This window comes from Anopheles coustani, chromosome 2, assembly GCF_943734705.1.
Source record: "Anopheles coustani chromosome 2, idAnoCousDA_361_x.2, whole genome shotgun sequence".
In the NCBI taxonomy this organism is placed as follows: Eukaryota; Metazoa; Arthropoda; class Insecta; order Diptera; family Culicidae; genus Anopheles; species Anopheles coustani.
Window position 1 is genome coordinate 4,040,646 of NC_071289.1, and position 12,130 is coordinate 4,052,775.

Here is a 12,130-nt window from a genome sequence, read left to right on the forward strand (position 1 = left end):
GAACACAAACGATAAACAATTGATACCATGGACGACAAGACACTTATTAGCAGAGAGTGGGATTTTTAGTTTGGTTTCTTTTCTCTCCGATAAAAAACTTACCACAAATGGAATTGATTCTGTATGGTAGTAGTGAAAGTAGACACAAGTAAAATTTGAAATCGATTATAAACCAATTCGTTTGTAAAAGAAATTGTACAAGATAAAAGTCTTAGTCCCATTAGAGTTGCTTATTATTAATTTTTCAATTTTAAAACTTATCCTCTAGTTAAAGTACCAAATCTATATCCTATTCCTCTACTGCACATACTTTCGAAGTTTTCTTTTTGTCGCCTTCCTTGCTTTTTCCTTTCGTTTTGGATCCCTTGCCCTTCGGAACAATCGAGGCCGGAACGCTGGACTTGACGATCTCCCTCTGTCCTCCGTAGACAAGCAATCGATCGAACTCATTGGCTCGATTCATCACCTGAGCGTTGATTGTCGCATAGTCGAAGGTCTTTCCCCCGGTGCCACCGTACTCCTGGGGCAGAATGTCCGCCGGGATGTGCTCGTGCAGCGAGTCCCAGTTGGAGTAGTGGAAGTGGACACTCTCCTTGATGCGCTTGCTCAGCATCGGGTAGAGGATGGCGACGGCCGCATTCATAAACACCGACGAGTTGACCACGTGGAACTCGATGTTCTTCAGCGGCAGCAGGTCGGCCTTGGCCGACCCGACCCGGATGTTCTGCGGCGTCAGGAAGCGCAAGCCCTTCAGCGAGTAGCCGCTCATGTCGATCAGGCAGGTGACGCCCGTATCGAGCGTGTCGAGTTCGTTCAGCATTAGCTCGAACCAGATATCGTCCAGGTTCGCCAGATCGGTCACGGCCATCGTGGAGAAGTCGATCGCCCCCAGTCGCGTCACAAACACGCGCCTCCCGCGCCGATCGCGACGATCCAGTGCGAACTTGATGTTCCGGTTCAGCAGCTCGCCGTACGTGGCGATCGGTTTGTGGAAAAACCATTCCGGATTCGCTTCCTGAAACGCCCCGAAACGTAACAAAACGAAAAACAAAAACATATTCTAGCATCAGTAAAGATTAGGTATGGATGATAAACGGTAAAAAGATCTTACCTTTAGCTTAATCAGCTTCACGATCCGCCCGAACGATTCCTCCACGTTCCAATCGCTGCAGTAGAGAAACCGGCACAGGAACAGATCGTCACATCGCCGCTGGCAATCGTCGTAGTCTTAAGGGAAGGGGAGGGAAGTAGAAATCGAAAGCGAAACATCGCATCAGTATAAGAAGGTCCACAGCTGATATCGGAACTTCACGTCCCAGTTGGAAACCTGTTTGCCTATTTCGGGTCGAACGTCATTAGGTGCGTTATTACAGAATCATTTCGGATCTTGGATTTGGAGGTTTGGCTTGGTTCGACGAACTTGTCAAAATCCGATTGACCTGATACTGTTAAGGTGTGTTGTACCACTGCGCCACCATTTGAAATGTTTAGACGCTATGTGTTTAAAACACCGCTGCCAGCAATTAGCACTGAGAAGTGGCCAAGAAACATTAGGTCTGCGCTTGTGTAACTCCCAATCACCTATTTGATTCTTTTTGATCACCAAAAACCCATCTGATCTCAAGGTGATTAGAACACAACTCGTATTCATAACCTATTTTTTCGAATGCCATATTGGGACTCTAGCAGGTCTACGGAACAGTTTGTTTGTATTTCGCCTACTATACTCTACCGTCCCTTTCACTCGCCTGTACGTCAATCAGCCACTTCAACTATTGGCTCGAAAAGAAAAAATCAAAAATCCCCTCCTGAACCATAGGCCAGTGTCGTTCGGGCCATGACAGTGACCGCGGTATGCTTTAGAGCTACGTCGATGAGCATGGACACCACCACTCGACTCGTGATGGAGAAGGGCATGACTGATGGCTGATGGCCTACCAATTGAATGAGGAATGCCAAATAGAGATGGAGTTTTGCTTCGACGATTAAGTCATTAATTTGCAAAAGTTGACAGCTGACGCCGAAGAAGCGGCTAACTGATTAATCGAATGCGGGAAGGTGATTTAATAACTATACTGGACGTATTTGTATTGATACCACCGGAAGTGCAGGAAAATTAGTACCAGTTATAGGGGATCTAATTTATTCATTCGCTAATCGTGCCTTTGTTCACGACAAATGCATACCGGAGGTACTAAGGTAATCCGTCGCGTTTCGTTGCACTTCCAGTGGAGATGCATTCAAACATTTAAAGACAATTGAGTTTTGCTTGGCGTGCTGTAATGATATCGTTGTCATGTGCCTACTTCGATGCTTTGAGTAACTCACTTTCGCTTTCGAGCATTCACCGGAGACGCTACGAATTGCAGCATATTTGTCTACGTTTCTTCGAAAAGACTCAACATGCGAATGTGCGTCGCTAAGTCTGGGAAGGAAGTAGTATAATTATACATGGAAGAAGGTGTAAGGTGGAATAAGAGAGCATAGGACGGACATTGAAAGATAGAGGTTAAAAGGCAAAAGCATCCAATCAGTCACGCCTGTTGATCTTGTTCCAATCCATTTGATCGAAAAACCGAGCCGCTCTCCATTTCATTTGTATAATTATTTCGATAGGAAAGAAACCAACAGGTGACGGTATGCAGATGAGGTCTGCTCGATGGAAGTGGCCGTGGCTGTTGCGCTCAAGGTCGAGATACCGTGATCTTGGTATCCGAAACTGATGAATAAATCTCCCCACGTTCCACCTGCTGTTTACCGTTCGCTGATGAACCTCAACGAAGAATCAAGCAAAAACCGAAAACCATTCTTCCGTTATCGATAGGCTTCACTTTCAACTCCCCCCAAAGTGTCATGCTAACCTCGTTCGTGAGCATAAACATAAGCTTACCATCCAATAAGTTGTCGACTTACTTTGAATCATACTGCGCAGCTCGTTGATCTTCTTCGCACGTTCGGGTTGATCCGCGAAAAGGGTCACCGTCGGGAGGGCGTTGTTAGCATCATCCGGAAGGGCCTTCCCGTTGGGTGCACTCTTCGTTGCCGCTTTGATTTCCGGCATGGCTACGGTATGGCGTGTGGCGCTGTGGGCGAAGCGATAGGAAGTGGAACGATACTGGCATTCAAATTCGACGATTCAAATTCTCGGCACGCCGCCAAACCGCTCTGGGTCGCTTATAAGCGCCTGCACGTGGTGAACGTGAATATTCTGTTTTGTTTAACGCGGTTTGGACTAAGACATTGATCGAAGGTTTCGTTTATTTCGAAGGTTAATTACACCGGATGTTTGAATGATCGAACTTATTCGCTTGAAGCTTTACATTTGAATCTATTTATTTGGTTTATGGAAAAGAGTGTCTACATAACAGGTTATTCCAATCGGAAAGCTGTCGTAAAATAGTCTTCTAGTCTTCTTTATTACATTTAGCATGTAAACTGTCATAAAACAAGCCATTAACACTTTACTTCGACATCTTCATGCTTAGTGCACCCGAACTGCATCCAAGAACGGATCCAACTCATGTCTCTGGCATTTTAACACTTCTTAAGGGCACTCTATAAAGCGGCATCGACAAAGGTTCAATTGTGTCTTCTTTGCTTTGCAAAGGTTGTTAACATTGACCTGAACCCAACACACAGAACATGAATTCTGTCTCCTTTTTGATGAACTTTGCATGCCGGCATGCCGCCCAACTCCGGTGACCTTGCTGCAAGAGTTGGAAACTTGATTTTGGCTTCCAAAACGTGAGCTCTATTACACAAAACAAGCTCCCACTTCTATGACCATCGCGTGAATTGTGGTTAACCGAAAAATGAATACGATACAAATCTCCAAAAAAAACAGGTTAGCATTTCTTTGCTGTAAGCTTCAGCACTGAAAACAATCGTCCTATGTGAAAGTTGTACTACCCTTTGAGAATGGCGAACACGAAAACAACAGTGGTTTGCTCACCACCAAGGTCGGCAGGACAAGATTTTTTCAAACGCTGTATTCTCTTGCACTATAATTTGATTTACGTTCACCTACAGGCGGATAGAAGCATTCAAACCTCCATTTGGCAAATGTTTCAGACACTTAGCGCTAGCTTCCATTTTGTCTAAAAGGTTTCTTGTTGCTGTCACCACGCAGTGATAGAGCAAAGAGAGAAGTTCGTTATTCAACCTGAAAGTCCACGGTAATAAAAAGAAATAAGCACATGAGGCAGCCCGGTTCGTTTGTGTGCCTGTTTATGCGCACGCAGCTCGGAAACATGCTGCCCATGCGTAATAAGCTTATGGTGATGCGACGGTACACGAGAAACTTCAGACGACACAGTTTCGAAGAGTTCATTTCAACATTGGCTTGCTAATATGTCAGCTATTTTTGTATGTCTTCATATTCATTTGATTGTTTTCGTATTGCACTATTAAAAGATACACCATACCAGATGTACCATACACTCAAAAAATCACATTTTAAAGTTTTTTATAAATTGAACTATCAGTACGCTTTTCGTACACAACTGGTTAGGAAGTGAATCCAAACATCGGTCAACAATATTCCTACCGACATTACATAATGTGCCACTCATTAACGTATGTCCCGTCGTCAAAAACCGATCACCCTAAACGGTTCCCAAAAAACAACATCCGTGTGAAACCAAACCCTCCTCGGCGAAAAAGGATCGATTGTGGTATGCCACCGATGGGTTGGGAGGTTAGTCCTTCTTCGGCAACACTGGCACTCGTGCGCTTGAATACCGATTCTTTTTTTAAACACACATTTTTGTTATATCTTTCGCCACAGAAACAAAACAGGGCAGCAGTCCTCTCCACCAACCGTTTTCACTCCGATAAACCCGATAAGCAGGCACGAGGTCACTTGATACGCACGATGCGTTCGGGAGAGTGACTTCGATGCAACCGATCGCGACGAACTTTGCCTAAGGTTCACCACCATACCGTTTCAAAAGCACACACTTACCGCGGAACAGAAACACACAGAAACCCTTGATACACACGTGGCACACTTCTGCGTCGGCCGATGGACACAGTATGACTGTAGGCAGGCGACCCACCGCGGGATGGTTTTATTAGTCGAGCGTTTGCGTCCGACGGCACGAGCGGTGGATGCCAACAGCACGAGCGAGCTGAACCAGCTGACTTGCCACAAGTCTTTGAGGGCTCTTTGATGAGCTTGCATTAAATTAGCGCTGGGTGTTTGAGCCCACCAAGTTCTAGAAGAAGTTTATGGTGTGGGTTTTGTGTTACAATTGTTCCGGTTATATGTGCTGAGTTTGTGAACCATTGGGATTTTTTATGTTCCACATTCACGAGTTCAACGATCAACGAACGGCGGCAGACAGAGTGGAACGTTGCAAGCCTGTCGGCAAAGTCAACATTGAAATCAATTTTGATTTGCTCCAACATTTATCATTTTACGGAACTTTATAGAAATTTAGTGTAGCTGACGCAAAGCATTTAAGTCAGTAATAAATATAAATTGAGAATTAAACAACTGTTAAATGTTTTAGAAAATCATTGGTTCTACATGTTCTCCGTTGAAAAATTATTAGTTCGCCTAAAAGTATGCAACACTAAAGAACCGCTAACAAATCCAATTGGACTCTCAAGCGTCACTCTAGAAAGTATGCAATAGGCATGCACTATGAACCGGTTCGAGCGATTACAAAAAGATAAATTCAAACTTTTTTTCTTCGATTGTTTTAACGAAATTTCAAATCGCCATGCTCAAATCATAATTTATTCACTGATGTTTAATATTGAAAAATGTGTTTTTATTTAAAATCATTCACTGACAAGATATTACTATTGCGGAATACGTCGTTCGCTATTTTGCGCCATTTGCTGAGTAAATATCACGCACATTTTAGACCTACATTGCTAACTTATTACTACAGTTTTTAGCTACAGTCTATTACCCTGTTCTACTGTTATTTCCAGTACGAAATTTTGAATCCTGGCATTGACATTATTTGCTTCAATTGCGAGCAGTCTTTAAACCTAGTGAACCGGTTGCGTTTCCTGCCAGCTCAATCTTCCTCGTAGGGTTCAGATACATAACCCAGTTGCTGCAGTTCATCGACCACCTTTTCGTTCTTGCTGAGATGCTCCAACCAGTAGGTGTACGGATACTCCGGTTTAGTGCCACCGTACCGTACCGGAAGGGCTTCCGGGTCGATGAACTTATGCAGGGAGGCCCGGTCGGATCCGTGGAAGAACAATCGTTGACGCATCTTCTCCGTCAGCAGTGGTTTGAAGATCTGGAAGGCGGTATCGAACACCCAGCCCTGGTTAACGATGTGGATCTGGCTGGTGCGTAGCGGCATGCTGGTTGCGAGCAGTGACAACATCTTTTGCGCGACCGCTGGCGTCAGATTCCAAGCGTGGTTCAGCGTAAGACCCTCCAGATCCATAATGCCAACGCCACCGAGCACTTGTGACTGTGGTTCCAGCGAGCCAACCTCCAGCAGCAACATCGTCGCACGGAACAGGTCTACGATGGGGATTTTCGATGGACGCCATTTGCCAAACTTGAAGAATATCACTCGCCGGCCTTCCTGGTCCCGATATGGTGAGATGCTGATGATGTCGTCATCACCCAGCGAACGCAGCGCCATTGGGTTCACGTTCTCGTAGAATTCTGGACTGCTCTCGCGGAAGGCGTAGTAGCGGACCAACAGATTGTACGCGTTCGATACGTTCCAGAAACGTGCGCGTAGAAACTTAATGAGATAATCGTCATCCACGCGGTGTGGGAGGCAGTCACCTTTTTCTGCAAAATATAAAAGCAAACCGACAAAAAGATCGAGATTATCCATCTCCGTGGGGAATAAGAGTCTTCAACCCTCCTAACGTACCGTAAATCATATCACGCAGCTCCTCAATCATCAGACTGGTTCGGTCCGGATCTTCACCCTGCACGCGCGCCACCTCCGCAACCTTCGGCGGCAACTCCCGGTCCATGTACAGCTTGTGCATAACTCCCTCCGGTTCCGGCATCCTGCAAACGATCGTTGGTCCGGCCCACAAGCGACACGTTGGCTTTACCCACGGTTTGGGTACTAATTTACGTTTTCGGACCTGTGAATATAGGAGACTAAGTTAATTTAAGGCAAACATGCTCGCAAGCCACGTGTTGAAATGCATTCGGAGGAATTCCATTAATCCGTATCACATCACGACAATTCTAACCGGGAGCTACATCGAATGTTGATAGGATTTAATTAGTTAGGAACCGGACTGTTCACTCTTGGTCTTCTTCAAATGCTATGAAAAATTTGAGGAGCACGTTTGTCACTTGACCGACATTTGTATTTTATTTTACAACTCATTGGGACTAGAAACAATCTTCACTCGATTTGATTTCTCACGATGCTCACTCAACTCACCATCTTCCTCAAGCACCGTTTGGGTCGCGGTCTGGCAAACGACTGAACGCCAACGAAGATCAGCTCGAGCCGACGTTGTTTCCCGCCCGAAAAGTTATCGTACCGCCTTGCACCAGACTCGCGGCCAGTTTCGCGGTCAATGTCAACTGCACGCGTGTGGATGTGCATGCGAATCAGCTGGCAGCTGGCCGCCGATCATTCGGACCAACATGCACCATCCATGGGACCGGAACGCGTGTCAACCCGTCCCCTCCTCGAGAAATCAGTGACCAAAGGGTACTGTGAACTCTGCGCTGTCTACGATTTATTATGAGCGTCAACACGATGGAATATGGACGCTTTTTTAAGGTCGTCTAAGCCAGAAGAGTTTATACAGCACAATCAGCTTGGTGGCGGCATTTGGTGTGTTGGATATACCGTGATTGGTATCATTCGTTACCGGCAAGAAGTAAAAGCACGACTACGGAACTAGCAGTCCAAACTGAGTTACCGTACAAAACAGGGAGGTAACTGATAGCCTAATGGTGTGTGATGGAATTCGGAGGTGATTTCCCATATTAGGAGTAGGTGTTAATGAAAACTCAAATCAGTTAAGAAAGAAAGCGATAGAATAAATCATCTAGTAGATTTTGGATGATTAAATTTGAAAAATTATCCAATTGACCCTCAATTGGATGCTCCTTGACTGTTTGATTAGAAGCATTAAACTGATGCCTCAAGAAGCAGGGGATAAACAGTGGCTCAATGACAGCGGTCCTAGAGTAAGGAGAGTCCAAAATATACTCCAAGCTTCCAATAATAAATTTCCCAAAGTAACGTTTAATATAAATAGTCATAACGTAAACAAAATCTGTCGAATTTGTCTTTTCTCATTCAAAATGCCCGCCTTGCAAAAAGGTATATAACCCTCAAGGAAAATTATGTTTCCACTGAAGGCAAAGCGGTACCGTCAGAACAACGTGAATCGGATAGCAAAACAGAAGTTACGACCAATAAACAAACGTCCCTCTCGGTGTCACGCGTACCGAAGGAAATGCAAATCAACCACGCGTACCACACAACAACATAACGCAATAGCATCATGCTTCCACGGTCGACTTCATTGTCATCGAATGTGATCATCATTCGTGGTGATCGCGATGCGTGTTATTTTGGAGAATTGGAAGTAAACAAAAACACCCTCGCTACGCGATTCTACGAGAGGGGAAAAGTACCGGGAATTGGGTAGGTGCACCCTCCCTCCTGGAGAAAATTCCAATTCTGAACGAAGGTTGTTGATTTTTTCAAACAATTTCGTCCGTTCTTAAAGTTGAGGGGCACCCAGAACGAGGTTGGCCTTCAATTTCACTCGGCCATCTCACGTTTTCGCCGATACAGGAAGATTCATTTCATTGAAAAAAACCTCAAGGACAACCGGGGGTACTCACAGCGACCAAACTTTGCATAATGATTAAGAAAATCAAAATGTGGCAATCAATTCAAAAATCCACTGGAGAACCCGAGAACCCCCCGCCTCCCCTCCCCAATTTCTCTGCTGCTTGCTACCGATATACAAATATTACGATGTTCTTTCTTTACAGCTGCTGATAAACGGATGTTTACATGCTTTCCTCGCTTCGTCATCAACACTATGGTCATATTTGAATTACGTTCTATTTTTCTTGAGTCAACCAACGCATTTCTGAAGTGTTTATAACAAAATGATTAAGCCTGTTAATTCGATAAAGAAGCACGAGGTGTTCGCAGCAGGTCCAAATCTAATCGATAATTTAGATGCACAAACGAACGTACAAAAAAACTTTAAATGAACAACTAGTATTAACCAATCAACTAATCAATCCCATCGTTGCCAAGAATGCATCGTTTAACGAGTAATAATGCATCGCAAATTGCTTGTGACCCGCCGAGAGGAAGGCAGTTGCACGTACCAGCACCGTCGACATATTAACGCCGGTAAGATTTGTGACTAATCCGAGCCCACTGACCTCTGACCACGGCTGCGATCGTTTCAACGTATTCCATCTTCCATTCCACTTCGAAACTGGTTTAATGCACCGCTTAAGGCGCCGTTTCTAACGCGACAGCGTCGTCGGACGGAAGGTAAGGTGTGTAAACAACCCCGAGGGTCTCTCGATATATGATGCTGAACTTGAAAACTCCAACAGTGACATCCTGGCACACCAAGGTGGTCCGGCTGGTTCGGATTGAAACATAGTTGCCCGATGCACGACGAACTAACGAACGGAGTTCATCTGCGCCGGGTGGAATGCGTCGATCCTTGCACCATCGTTTGTTGCCGATAACGCGATAAGTAGCGACCTAAGGTTTGACCTAATTTATGTGGGCTTTTCGAACCTCCAAACGATAGCTACGAATGGAATACGAAAACGAATTGCATTAAGCTCCCAGTAAACGGGGCATTTGTGTTTTTCCATCGCATCGATTGGAAGTTACCAAACCCCTCGCCGCGGTGACCTCAACCAACACAGCCTACAAACGAGCCTGCATAGCCCTACGTGTCGCGTATGGTAATTGAAATACGCGAGGCAACCCCCGGCATGACTAGACGCATAATGGCCCTCTTGACGGTCGTGTGTTGTGGGTATGCTGACCGAAGCACTATAATTTCGAACCGTATTGTCACCCACACACCAGTCATCGAGTTTTCGGTACGGCAAACCCTCTCGGAGGCGAAAAACCTGATCGAAAACGAGGCCAGAGCCCATGCGAAACCGGCAAACGGGTGAGCCCTCCGTACCTCTGGCAAACTGCAAACTAACGGGAACGGCAAGATGCAACTGTAAAACTGCACGTAGGGTTCCACAAATCGTCTTCCAAACCGGTAGTTGCAGCCTATTTCAAGGTTTTCCTCACCGGAAAGGAGGGTTGGAAAAAATCTCAAATCGGTTCACGCTTGGTGCTTCTCATTTCTTATCACTTGGTTCATCTTTAAAAGAGTTGCGAAATGCGAACCCCCACAATCACTATAGACGAAATCTACACCTTGAATTTCCTTCCTACCGGAGATAGACGTATTTAACAACCACCCATCACTCCATGCCGAGTGGTTGCATGCTTTCAACAGGTTCAGTCTGTACTTATCCGGTAGGAAAACTAAATGCATTTGAAAGTACGGGTTCGCCTCATCGACGATCAATTGATACTCCTCAATTTTCGATGGCTCGCGTGTCGATAAGTCATGCCATTTCATTCGAAGGGCAGGAGAAGGGCCCAAACACCGTGAGTGAGGATGTAGCGGACATTACAAACTGTTTACGGCCACGCGCCTCCTAACGATCGATCGTTACGGACGTGGTTATTTCTCGGACCAGGGGAAGGAAAGTGATGACACTTGCGCCCATTAACTTGCTGGAATGCCAAAGCTCGGTTCTATTACTTACCGGATTTGAGGAGATCGGCACGAGCTTCAAATTGGAAACCCCAGGGCCAGATCCGATTGGTCGAGCACAAACCGTTGGGGCATTCATGGTCAAGAATTACACTACTTCTAGAGAAGACTACGGAAAAAGGAACCAACCATCGAGAGACCAACACATTTACTGATTCCGACGCAACATATGAACTAGATTCGTAGTCCCATCCTGGCCAACACACCTGGCGCAATCTAGCCCTTTGAGTCACGCACACCTGTGTGTAGCCGGCTTGTACAACTCATGGTAGAATACCAAACAGGTTTTGGACTCTTCCCAGAGCAGATCCTCGATCAAGGCGGATCTCTCGTCGCAAAATATATCACTCGGAAGGCGTTCACCTTTCCGGACTGGCTTTTGCTCGACAGGCACGGAAGAGGCTCTTGCTCGTGCCCCAAGGCCATGCCAACCCGCACGCGCCGACATTCCTCTCGATCCTGGAAGTGCGAGATGCGAGCGAACAACTGCCTACAGCATCAGACAGGAAGAAGCAAAAAGAAACCTCACAAAAGTAACCACAATACTGCCCTTCTACGGGCAAGCGTGTCTCGAGTTCCATTCGGTAACGGCACTCTCGAAACACGTTTAGCTACAAGTTCCAGGACTCGGGATACTGGTTGAAAAAATTGATAACCACGTATAAGCTGTTGTAAACTCCGTGTAGTGCTGATAAGAGTTGTAGTCGATAGGGTGTAAGCAATTAAAATTGGAAATGAATTGTGAAAAAGAAGCTAGTTTTGAACGAAATTAATTGAGGTAAACCAAAAGAGTTGTCCTTCGCGTTCAGTTCTTTCTAGAAAATGCGTCTAAAGAACTCTCGTGACTCTACGAACATAACAACAGAGGAACTCCACAAAGTGACAGACCAACGAGTTAATCAACTGTAAGTGAACATCTCCCAGGTCGAAAACACACATATCAACTACAGAGGCTGACCTTAAACTTGGATCGGCTAGGTCAGTTCCTCCACTCAGGCCACCGCGGACCTCTGTCACTGAAAAGGGAATGGAATGCGCATGGAGAAGGTGATTGAAAAATGGCGATCTCATCTTGACTGTAGCAACAATGGAGATCTGCTGTATGACAACTTCTTCCGTAGGGCGCGTGTGAAAATAAGAGTAAAAAACGTACCAACGCTATTTCGCGGCAATAATGAGTCACCTCGTGGGAAGATATATTGTTAATCATAAGCTACAGAGTACGCCGTCCGCTGAGGGTTGGGTGCTAACATTCCATCATCGGAAGCTGAGTCACGTTTCAATTTTTCGACCGACCGTGGTGTTCTACATATTCCCTCAAATGATTGCA

The 12,130-nt window shown here is 45.6% G+C and overlaps 1 protein-coding gene across 1 annotated transcript; it reads right to left on the reverse strand.

Moving 5' to 3' along the window:
- Window positions 1-289: 289 nt before the first annotated feature.
- On the reverse strand, window positions 290-7,002 carry LOC131267516 (clavesin-2-like). Its single transcript, XM_058270411.1, has 5 exons — window positions 6,861-7,002; window positions 6,065-6,775; window positions 2,914-3,063; window positions 1,112-1,227; window positions 290-1,015 (listed from the first exon to the last, which is right to left on the reverse strand). Exons 1-5 carry the CDS (start codon window positions 7,000-7,002, stop codon window positions 290-292), a joined length of 1,845 nt encoding a protein of 614 aa, XP_058126394.1.
- Between the last annotated feature and the right edge of the window lie 5,128 nt (window positions 7,003-12,130).

What these genes read in the sequence shown, in the direction of transcription:
- LOC131267516 (XM_058270411.1), bottom strand. Translation starts at nt 7,002, where the DNA reads ATGCCGGAACCGGAGGGAGTTATGCACAAGCTGTACATGGACCGGGAG. An exon ending in GCTGCGTGATATGATTTACG is followed by an intron (nt 6,776 to 6,860) that starts GTACGTTAGGAG and finishes TATATTTTGCAG; the next exon opens with AAAAAGGTGACTGCCTCCCA. An exon ending in TGAAGCTGATTAAGCTAAAG is followed by an intron (nt 1,016 to 1,111) that starts GTAAGATCTTTT and finishes GGGGCGTTTCAG; the next exon opens with GAAGCGAATCCGGAATGGTT.